Here is a 12,435-nt window from a genome sequence, read left to right on the forward strand (position 1 = left end):
GACGGAGGAGTATGTTGCTGCGGAAGTGGGGACAGATTTTCTCGGGGTCGAGCGCCATTAGCAGGCGGTGTGCGTGGCGGTGGAGGGTTAACATATTCGGGGGCTACATCGTCTAAATAGGAAGAAAGGAAAATGTCCTTTGCAGTCTTGGGGTGCAATTTAGTCGGAAGCAATGGAGGTGGCAGATCTTTCGGTACTTCCAGGGTGGCCTTAGGTAAACCCTCGGCCAGAAGAGGATACATACCATTCATAAGAGTGTTTCGTTGTCTGTCTACTTGTTCGGCTTTTGCTCGGATACCTTCCTCAATTAATACATTTTCTCGGGCTTTGTCTGAATCCTCCCTACTTCTCTCTTCTTTTCTGAGCGCTTTCTCTGTGCGTCTATGCGATTCTTTACGCCATAATTCAATGGCATCTTTCTGTGACTGTCTGGCTTTCTTTTTCCATAATGCTTCTTCTACTCTCATGATGCAATCTGCATCCCATGTCCCAGTAGTGGGCCATCTCTGATTCTCTGCTAAATCCTTGGTGTAGTCTACCCATAATTCGAGATATAATACGGCATCTAGGCCATGCTTATGGTACATAAAGTACCCTGGAGTGTCCCTAGGTGGAATGGGAACGGCTTCCTCGAGTATCCCTTTCCTAGTTTTTATCTGTCTTAATTTCGAGAATAACGGCATCTTGAACCTTGCTACTTGGTTTTTACTCGGACTTGAACACAATTAATACAATAAACACAATAATGAAGGTCGAACAATCACTCATACCACGACATTTAAAACATATTAAAACATTTTAGAACGAACAATAATAATTAGAATAGAACTAGTTAACTGCATAATACTAGATATACTGCTAAACAGTACACATACACTGCTGAAACAGTGCAGACCAGGTCTGTGTACCCAAACCCGTCTTGACCGGCACAAACCAATGCGCACGTCTAGATGCGTCCCCAGCAACGGTACTCACCGGGAAGCACGGAACGGAACAGAAGGCCTCGGAAAGTCTGGTCTGGACTAGACCAACCTGGACTGGACTCGACTCGTGACTTAGTTACTTCGGAACTTCGGAATCTGGTGGGCCTCTGTATACCTCGGATCTTGCTCTCTCAGCTAGGCTCTGGTCGGGATCCTCCGCACTCCTCACCGCCTCGTCTGGGTGTTGATCGCAGCCTCAGTCACCTCCGTTGGCCTGAGGGAGGTACAGGAAATCCTGCGGGTACGCGTAGTTGTCCGTCCGGCTGTGGCAGGAGACCGGGTCTGCAACGCACCTCCGGCGCGTGGGGTGTGGGAGGAGTCCCTATTCGGGCGCCAATTATGTGGTAAATTTAATTACCTAGACTTAATTTATGCGGTAAAATTAAATAAGAATAACTCAGTAAAAATAAGAGGCAGAATCCGTGGCATTTGAGGTCTAAAAATGGGTTTATTCCTTACAAAGGAATTGGTTCGAACCAGGCAATCGTATTCCGTCACCACTAAGGTTCGGGAAGGGATAGAGCAATACTTTATTGACAGGTTGTCATATATATAGTCAATGCATTACAGTAAAGACATATGCAGAAGGCGTGACAGTTGAGAAGAGAGATAAGAATACACATACGTAATGAATCAAGGCGTTACAATAGGCGTGTACTTAGAAACGTCATTATGATGATGACACAGGTGGGTGGATCCATAAAAGAATCCTGCTAAGTCAGCAGAAATACATGGCAGAGATGTGCGCGCAGTAGCATGACGTGTGTTTGACGTGTAACTGGAGGGTGAAGGGGACTTGACATTTAGCCCTACATGAGGAGACAGAAGTCTGGGATGTCAGAACAACCTAATCCTAAATCGTATCTAATATCTTGTGTTTAAGGAACTGTATTATCTGGAAGGGAAGGTCTCTCAGGCAGAGGCTATCCTATACTGACTTCTAGTGCGTGTATAAGCGTCTATGTGTCTACATGAGATGCGAGGGGGCATGGGCCTACCATGGCAACAAAAGCCATGAATTACTTGCACGGAGACAGTAAGGCCGGGCCCTTTGCTCTGTAGCTGGAAGGATGTTTACCTAAACTACTAGACAGGAATGCATTTCTCGAGGAGTGGAGCAGATAACTTGAAGGCTGAATACAGTCTTGGCAGGCAACAGGCCGGGCCAGGCACCGTTAGCCGCGCAGGAAGTAAGACGAAGGTCATGGATACAGATGCAGGTCCAGGCTGGAGCATTCAGAGGCAGAAGGCAGGAAAAGCTCGATGGCAGAATTCAGGGCCTACCTTGCCAGAACTGAGAAACGTGAAAAGTATACCATATAAAGACGGTGGCAAGGCATACTTAGGAACGGAATATTCGACCCATTCATGGCGGATCTGAAAGAGGACATGTTGACGTTGGACGCATATGTATTTGCGTCTTCATGGCTTGAAGTGGAGGGAACATACATGTACTTGTAGCATATACATGGAGCCGTTGGGGTCTAAGATAGGGGACACAATTGATCATAAAAATTCATATTTCCTCAAACATTAAGGGATAAAATATTCAGGTAGCATATGCGGGGGTTGAAGTGGGTAAGTGCTAGTCTCTACTTCTGGGCATGGGCTTGCGACTTATGGTTCATGCTTGGAGCTAGTGAATGCTGTGGTTCATTAAAGCGGGGTAGGACCTGAGTACCTGTGCGGATTCCCATAGCAGCACGAACATCAATCCTTTGTGAACTCCAAACCAAAAAAAGAACAAATAAACATAAAACTTGTCCAGTAAATACTGTCAAATTTTCTGTTGGGCCCTTGAATGGCCCCTGGAACGAGGGTCGTGGCGATCTGCAACTGGTGCCTGTGAGTTTAGGAACTCTGTCCCCCTGCCACAGGCAACTCAGGATGCAGACCTCTGTAAAGTGTTATGGATCCTAGAGTCAATGTCTTGCGGTGGGCAACATTTAGCCCATCTCTAGGCAATCTGTATCTCCCACCAGGCTGTCAAGAACAGATTGTGGACAGTTTAAGTTTAATTAAACATTTCTCTAGGGTAATTGTTGCATGATCTGGGCGAAGGCCTGTAGGGGACCTTGTGGTTCGATGCCATTGATGTGGGTACCCTTCAGGCGACTTGTTGGCTCATGGCGATGTCATCCCCTAGCATCATCTGGGATGTTCTTGAGTTGCAAACCTCCGCTAATGTTTTGAGCTGGTGTAAGGTAGTGTCCCAGTAGAATATGAGGTGGATTGGGTGGCCCCAGCTGTATGAGAGTCCTTTGCTCCTAAGAAACTCTGATAGGGTGGAAGGTTCTGCACCTTTGGAGAGTCAGAGAAGAGACCTCATGATACAACAAAATTTTGTGGCAGTGAAACTTCACAGAGTGGGCAACTCATGCTTTACGCAAGATGTAAGCCAGCACTGGTCACATCTGGATATCAGTCTTCAGGTTTATCTCTCAACACTGGCAGCCTGTCAGATTCTGTATAGATTTTAACAAAGGTTTCTGTTTGGCCATTGAAATGCTGGCGACTACAGCAAAAATGTGTGAACAAAAAAAATCACGATGGCCATAACCTGGAAAATAAAATTGGGCCACCCCAGACCTTGCTTTCCATAACCTCTTTAAAGTTTGTTCCAGATATGTACCTACATATGCTATGGTTCATCTGTGTTCAGTGCTCCCTATATTGTTGTGATCCTCAAATGACAGGACAGAACTCTGTCAGATTTGCCGTTTTGTTGAAAAGTTATAGTAGGTATGGGAAAAGAAGATAAAAAAGCCATATTTTTATTCTGTACATATACCAATCAACAATTCCAAGACTTGGTACCAGATAGACAATTAGTTCTAAGTTAAATGCTGTTGTTTGTGTAGGCAGAACAATACAGATTTTCACCTTTCAAGATTCAGTGACAAATACATTGTTATTAATCGCTAGCTTGCCCATTTCCACAATAATTTCTGCTAACTCTTTTTGCAGGCTTAGGCAGTTAATGTCTAGCAGGCCTGTCTAGCATGTCATGTCTAAAGGATCGATTCAGACCTCTGTTTTGATGGGCGTCATGCTTTTTCAGTGAATAAAGCGATATTTTTGGGCCTGTGAAGTAACCGCATTTATAGAGGAAAAGCTTGAGACTGTATCTGTTCGTGGAAGCATTTAGGTTCCTAATGCTTTTCCAATTTCTGATGGATACATCTTCCTAAAGATTTCTTGCCTTTAGACTATTGCTCCTGTTAGACTGGACCTGTGGCTGCTAATCCAACGAGCAGACATGCCATAGATGCATAAAAGGCTCCAACCTGCAGGCAGATGTCAGGTCTTGTTTTCTTTGATTTATCGATCGGATCCAGAGCTCGCCCGCTCTCTCTGTGCTTCACAAACATTTTTTTTCTCAACTTTGGCAGAGACGCGGTCAAATGTCACCTCTGCATGTGGAGTCTTGGAGGGCATCAGGGTGTATGAGGCTAAGTTATTAGACTGTCAGCGAATAGGGGATTTTTATGTCCATGACGGTATCCAGTCGCTTCAGCAAATTGCGATATTCCGGTTAGAGAATACCATAAATATCTTCAAATTAGATACTCTATAACCAAAACCCCAATCCCCATGCAGAAAGTGGCAAGTCAACTAGTGCTCCCATTTTAGTAATAGTTTTTGACCAAATCTCGCGACCAACACATACTTTTCCAATATTTAAATTGCTATGGAGTAAATACTGTAGAAACATCCTCAGGGCAAGAAAGATGAAAGGCAGAGCTGAGATGCACACTAACTGCACAGTAATGGGTTTCTGTGTACTTTGGGGCTAAACTCTCAACCAGTGCAGCCATTAAAGAAACTCGTATAAAGATCGCCTCATATTGGTATTACGCCCCAAAAGGACTTCATGCATGGGACGGCACAAGATCTAGGGAGTGTTGGCGGGGATTCAGGAGAACAGGCATGCTACTCCATTTACTATGGTACTGTCCCAAACTCTCAAAATACTGGAGAGAAGTACTAGATGACAAAGACTCCATGTTTGACTCGCAAGTGCTGAGGCTTCCTGCATATATAGCCCTAGGGGTGGCAGATAGACTCTTAGTCACTTAGGTCTCCTAGGGGAAAGATTGTGACAGTTCTCCTGGGCGCAGCAAAACTGGTTAAACTCGCAGTATGGAGCTTCACTGTGATATGGCTACACAAATTATGGGGCAGACAATAAAGCGAGAAAATGACCATGGCAGGAAATGAAAAGGGAAAAGATAGGTAAAAAAATAGCTGGGGCCCTTGTTTATCACTACTCTCCACAGAGTTTAGAGACCTAACATGCCAAATATTTTGAGATATTGCAACTGTTGACACAAACGGTGGGAACCCTTGTAAATGGAGGAGTTCGGAAACATGGAGCCACATTCATGAATTGAATGTGTCGAGCATTTCTACATCTCCTAGGAACTACTTGTACAAGAGAACAGTCCTCGGAGTTTGTACTAAAAGAAAAATGTAAGTGCTACAAGGTTAGGGAGGGAGGCGAGGGGGTTATTAGTTTACAGGGAGTTTAGGTGTTCCAAGATCTGCCGGCCTTTGTATGTAGTCAGGAGTATGTGTTCATAATAATTATAATTTGTTTCTAAAAAGTAGACCTCCAACAGCAACAGACAATCCAGTCACTTCTGTTGGGTCTACTGCATCAAAGCCTCTTTGGTTTCTCCATTTCCACTGGGATAGCTTCTCACTTTTCCACCAATACGTAGTTGATCATGACTGTCATCCAGTTCATCTGTATAAGTTGCACCTTCCTCTTCATGTGCCTCCCCAACTGTCCTACCTCAGACAGAACATACTCTCTGGTATTCACCTCAGTTTGAAGGTTCTTGACCTGCTGAAGAAAGGGGCAATAGAGGTGCTGCCTCTGAAAGAAAGGGGCACCACATTTGTATTCCTTTACTACTTTGGTCCCCAAGGAGAATGTGGCTCTGAGGCTCCTGTATCTAAGCCTTGTTCTGCTGTCCTGGATCTTGTCGCACGGGTTGCCATCTCTGGACTTCCAGGACTATTGCTTTGCAATCTTGTAGTTCAGGCAATTTCCAAAAAGATTCTGGCTTTGGGGGTGGCTTCACTGACTTAGTAATGGATCTATGAAGGCAGAGTCACAGGCACTGGTTAAGGATCATCTTTAGTGCACAATGACGCTTCTCTGCAATGTGGGCTTTACCAACAACGCCCAAAAGACCTACATAAACCCAATGCAAAGGTTGCTCTTCACAGGCTAGGTGTAGTGTGGAGCTAGACATGGCCTGCATGAAGCACTTTCCTCCTCTGGAGAGGACTATGCACTTTCCTCCTCTGGAGAGGACTATGCACATTCAGAAGATTATAAGATATCTGGCTCAGCCGCATAATCCTGCTTGGCCTAGTTATATCCGGTGTGGTTCCCAATCACCTTACCTCGACGATAATTTGCCTAATATTAATTGAAAGCCACTGAACCCGGAAGCTCCAACAAAATATCACCCCCATCTCTTTGATGCCCTATCTGGCAAAGCTACTACAAGATCCCAGCTTCAAATTCTTATTAAAGGTGATGTTTTCTAGAAGGTCCAAGGTGCTCTAGTGTGCAGCAATGTGTACCAATCGAACTACACTCAGCCCTACTTGCTTAAATTTAGGAAATTGTTGTTAACTTGGCTGCTCTACAATTACCTGCTTTATGTCTATTATTGCCAGTTCTGTCAACTGTGATAAATTGTCTAATAGTAACAAGAGACTCCTTTGAAGTTACGGTCTGCGCCTTACTAACACCATTCTAATACCAATACTAATACATTTTGCATGATCGAGGATAGTCCTGATGTTTCTCTAGGGCTGTAACCATAATGGTAAGAGTCTTCCGCAAGTTTATATTTACAAATATAGGCCTGTTATGTATAACACAATGTAACAAAAAACCAATGTAACCCTACTCCTTAAGAACCAGGGCATTAAACCTTTTCAAAAGAACAGCGGTTCTTATTTGAGATATGTGTGGACAGTCTCAATAGCAGAATACAATTTTACTATTCAAGGATGCAAATTAGGAAAAATTTGTCAATCGTGTTGAAATTTATTGTATTATCTCATGGAGCCGTTCTGTTTATTTATCGATCTATATCTCATACACCGCTGTGTGCCTGCAACCCTGGGGCTGGCAGCGATGGTAAGTAATGGTTGCAAACACAGCTGTATGCCTACAACCCAGGGGCCGGCAGCATTGAGAGATCGTTTTGCAAAACAAAGGAAAATATCTAATAACAACAAAAAGAACCACTCAAAGACTTTTACCACCCCCACTCCCATCCCTCCCTCAGCTCCTCCGCCCTGGCCCTGTGTTGATCCCGGCATGGTACTCAGATTAGTATGTCCCATCCGAGTGTAGGGGTTAAGAGTAGGTGTGTGGCAAGGGTGGACCACGGTGACTTTCCCTCAGGAAGGAAGGCGGCGCAGGATTTGTAAGTATTGTGGGCAGGTGACTTCCCGAAATTCAGTAGATAGTATCTGAATGAACGGAGTTCACTGTTCCGCGTAGTTCTCGTCTTTATGGTCTGCCACCATAGACATTCGCTTCATGGCTAGAGTTAGCAACAATCTCTGTAACCACGGCAACTGATCCGGGACATTTGGTGTGCCCCATCTAGCTAGAATTACTTGTCGCCCAGCAAGTAACGCAAGGGCCATTTGTCTGCCTTTCAGGGAGCGTTTGGTAGCCCCAGGAGTGTATACGCTGGGAAGTGCGTATTGTATTATCTTAAATACAAAAACATGAAATGCCCAGTGTCCCGCATGAACAACAGAACAAAAAAGAAATCATATAGGACATTACATTTATACAGACAGCACACAAAATAGATTCACATCTGGTTTGTTTGTCTATGTCGACGACGTTTTGACCCCCTCTGTAGTATGGGGTCTTATCAGGACCAACAGAATGTGGGGACATCTAGGAATTAAGAAAACAGAATGACTACTCCATACTACAGGATTCAAATAGCTTGTCAAAATAATGAATAGTTGACACCATACCTGATGATATCTGGGATAATTACAACCAGTGTGCATGCCAACCAAAAGTGACAAAAAACGGAAGGGTGCTCACATGGGGCACCCCGGTTGGGAACTGGGTGAAAAAACAAAAATATGTATAAATAGTCTTGTAAGGAACTCAACAAATACAGGCAAACTCTCATTAAGTACATGGAGCATGCTTACCTCCAAGGTGAGGATGCTAACCAAGACGGACAATGCTTATAGGAAGGAAGGCAGAGTAAAGTGCCGTGATGGGGGGGCCTTAGCAGAGACGGCCAGTTACGGGAGCTGCGCATGCACCGCATAGTCGGGAGGAATCTTCCGATGCGATCAAGAAGATGGGCTGCACGTGTCCAGCCTTGCCACTTCGTCAGTGTCCGCTTTAAGCCGCTGCTGCATTCTTCTTTTTGACACTGACAGCGGATGATACCAAGGATTGGAGTGAATGTGCTCCAAAGCCTACGGTGTCCAGGTGACGACAAAAAGGGGGGAGGCATGGCCTTGGAATAGTCAAGGCAACCTGTATGCTGCAGCGCATGCATCTCTGAATGAGCTGCGTGCTGAAATTTCAGCGAAGGGATAAACACAGAGGGGGTGGGGTGGGTGAGGTTGAGTACACCCGATGGGGAGCATGCAAGTGTACTTCCAAAAATCAATACCGGATTGTGCACATTGCTACAACTTGCAACCAATCAAGAGGTGAGGTGTGGTGCAGCTGCCAGAGCGGCTGATTCCGGAGCGTGGGGCTCATGGTTCGATCCCCAGCGGCAGCACAGCATCATATGGCTCTGGGCAATAGCTCACTTAATTGCCTGACGGCCCCCTAGTGCCTGGATAGCCTTAGAGGTGATAAGTTTGCACTTTACAAATGAAATGTGGAATTATTATAATGCCAGAATGTTTGTACTAATAAAACATAAGTAAAAGGAAGCAACCGTATGTATCAAGGTCAGTAATGCTCAACAATACAATACATAAACTATAGAGTTAGCCGAATGGCAGAGGCAACACGATAAGGCAATGTGATCATAAAATGAATTAGAAGAAAAACAGTGACCATAATGGTTGTCAGCGAACAAGATACTAATGCTTGCAGACATTAACGTGCAGGAAATTTCATGAAATTGAGACAATGTTCAGTTGTGTTACGCAGCCAATAAACTGTGGACTGTGCAGGAGCGTTCAAATCAATATGCTTAGTGGAAAGGGAAAAAAGGGTTACATTATACGCTGTAGTCTGAAATTAAAAAAAAATCTACTGACCTCCGACAGTAAGGTGCAATAATAGTCCATTCAGACCAAGTGGAAAATCTCCTCACATGGGTACAGCATAATGTCCGCTGACAGGCATAGTCTGGCAAAGTCAGTTGTTCAGTTCCGCTACGTAAGTGGACCACTCCTCGGCGGCGTTAAGTCCTTGGTTTATGGAATTGCAGCATTCAATCCATTTCCATTCCATTTTATGCAGCCTCTTGTTTGGTCATGGAATGCAATCTTGGTTTGTGTGTTGAACTCCTGGACATGAGATGTGTTTGGATGATTTGTAATGAAGTTGTGGAAGATGTAGTCGGGGCCAGACCAAATTAAGAATATATTGTCTATATACTGTTTCCAGCAGGTTATGTGGGATCGGTATGGGTTGGTATGGCTTGGTATCTGAGAGTACACATCTGTGCTCCAGGTCATCAATTTAAATATTAGCCAGTTTGGGAGCAAATGCGGCTCCCATTGAAGTACCTGAACACTGTTTGTAAAAGTGATTATCATATTTGAAATAGTTATGCTGTACCACAATCTTCAAGTTCATCGGGACTCATCTGGGTTGCACTCATGTCAAGTTAAGTGTACAATTATTGGTTGCAAGTACTTATGTTGGATGCAGTGCACACAATCTGGTATTGATTGTTGTAAGCACACTTAGTGTGCCCAATTGGGTGTACGCAACCTCACCTCACCCCACCCACGCCTTATAGTACGGAGTAGTCATTCTGTTTTCTTAATTCCTAGGTGTCCCCACATTCTGTTGGCCCTGATAAGAGCCCATACTATAGAGGGGGTCGAAAAGTGGTCGACATAGACTACTTTGATTGACACAAGGCCTTGCCTTCATTTAATAGTTTTTCTACGTGGTCATTTGCTTTGGTTTTGGAAACGTAAATCTATTTTGTATGCTGTCGTATAATGTAATGTCCTATATTGTCTCTTTTTTGTTCCATTGTTCCTGTGAAACCCTTGGCACATCACATTCTTGTATTTAAGATATTACAATAGTTTTCAACACAATTGTTTAACTATTTTTTCCAAATTTGCCCCCTTGAACAGTCCAATTGCATTCCGCCATTGAGCCAGTCTTTTTATTGTTTATCCGCACATATCTGCAGTAAGAGCCGCTGTTCTTTTGATGGATCATTGAGAGAAGAGTCATTGCAACAAAGAGGGGATGGAAGGGGTCCGCCCTTCTCCACAGAAATTATTTGGATTGGTCACCCCAATATCAGATTTCTAAAATTGATACATTAATTATTTCAGGTTTGATATAGACGTCTGTGAATATTTGTGGGTCATTTAAAAGAAAGTAATAATAATATCAGGTTCTGTATGTTGCCTGATGGCAATGTGAATCAGCCAGGGAACCAAGTTGTTCCCTCCTGCAGTTTTCATGGATGCTCCCCAATTTATTAACATTGTTATCACAAGGTTTGAGTTCCAATTTCCTTGTGACTAGTTGCATTCTGGAAATGATAATGTCATAATGTCTAACTCTCATTCAATTGAACTCCTCTTCAGTTTGCTTCTGCTACTCACCCCTTCTGTTTTTGACAACCTTTCAACTGCCATGCACTTAGATATACATTTGTACTGCTTCATAAATTCAAAATACACCTTTCATGTTGCTAATAAATTCCTGCATTTGACAGTACTAAGACTTTGAAATTGTTTACTATCTTTAATGTTTTAATTAGGTGTTCTATCTACATTAAAAAATGTTTCTGCTTACCAATTGTTTGACAAATAATTATTGCTTTATTATTGTATGCGGCATCCTGCTTTAAAAAGCAGCCAGTAAACACTCAATCACAGCTATTAAAAGAACTTGTAAATAAAGGAACATTCACATGTTTAAATATATTAGACTAATGTTGTCCTATCTAAAGTGCATTGTTGTATTTTCTTTGTCTGGACTTAATTTAACTCTTTTTGATTTTTTTGTTTTTTCCCTCCCCCAAGTCTTTCAACGATCTGCTTGTAAGGAAGAAAAGGCTTATTGTCCTCTTCAGCCACTGGTTGCTGCATGCATATGGAATAATTTCTATTACTAGAGTGGAAAAGCTAGAACGAGACCTGCCTCTTTTAGCACTTGTACCCACACCTGCATTATTTTATTTACTTACTGCAAAGTTTACTGAGCCTGCAAGGATACTTTCCGAGGGAGCAAATGGACATTAAAACTATAGGTTGCCAACATGGACAAGATAGCTTGCCAGGAAAGAGGACTCATGATTTCTCTTGCCATTACAAAATAACATTTTTTGTTGAAAATATGACAGCTGCGTTATCCAGTTAATTTTGTATTCTTTTTGCCTGTCGCTTCCGGTGCCCTTCTGCCACATTCTAACATTTTTGCATGAAAGAACTGTACCCGAAAGCCAGCTGAGGGAAAAAAAACTTGCATACATCTAAAACCACCTGCAGTCTGTCAAACACTATTGTGTAATGTAAATGTATTTATATGTGTTTGGATTTGTACAGGTTGAACACCATTTGAAATACCGTTAATTTATTTATGCTTAAATGACACACCGTTGTTTCAGAAATGTCTGTTGCTGCTCATATCAGCGTTTATTAAAAAAAATATTTTTCATTGTATTTGATTTTTTTTTTTTTTGAGAACCTAAATATTCAATTTGCCAGGAGTGTCCGCTTCAGTGGGAAATGCATGTAGGTTTGCAGAAGGAATTAGTAAACATTTAGAAATAACGTAGAACCATAAGTCTCGTCCTTGGCTTACAAAGCATAGATTCCTATAGAGACTTCTATCTGTACAAACCTCACCTTTTGAATATTACTCGGGGGTCAAGTCTGGTTTCTGGATCTTTTTAATAGTACCTTTATGCTCCAGAATGTGGCACCACACTGACACTGTTCTGGAAATGACATGAGAAGCCTATATGAGCACCACTTTTCCGTGCTAATGTCAGTTAGGTTTTTTTTCATGCCACTAGACGCAGATCCGGAGCTCCCTCTCAAGGACACTTAACTCGATATTTTCCTCATTTGTTCTTCAGTGTGCAAGGGATGTAACCCCCTAAAATGATGGGTTTCAAGCCCTGTACAGACTATCGCAAACCAATGTCTGTGACAGAGCCCCATCAGGTATGCCTGTGGTGTGTGGGGTCGAGCCATAACTTCAAGGCCTCCA

General features: G+C 43.1%; 1 protein-coding gene across 1 annotated transcript in view; it reads left to right on the forward strand.

Annotated features, from left to right (window-relative positions):
• JKAMP (JNK1/MAPK8 associated membrane protein) overlaps nucleotides 1-11,882 on the forward strand; it is a 68,194-nt gene extending 56,312 nt beyond the window's left edge. Inside the window, exon 7 of the mRNA XM_085626097.1 lies at nucleotides 11,244-11,882. Within this exon, the coding sequence (XP_085482223.1) occupies nucleotides 11,244-11,462 (219 nt within the window). The 3' untranslated portion in view covers nucleotides 11,463-11,882. The remainder of the gene's footprint in view (nucleotides 1-11,243) is intronic.
• The last annotated feature ends 553 nt before the right edge of the window (nucleotides 11,883-12,435 follow it).

The sequence above is a fragment of the Triturus cristatus genome, chromosome 9, assembly GCF_964204655.1.
Source record: "Triturus cristatus chromosome 9, aTriCri1.1, whole genome shotgun sequence".
Lineage (NCBI taxonomy): Eukaryota > Metazoa > Chordata > Amphibia > Caudata > Salamandridae > Triturus > Triturus cristatus.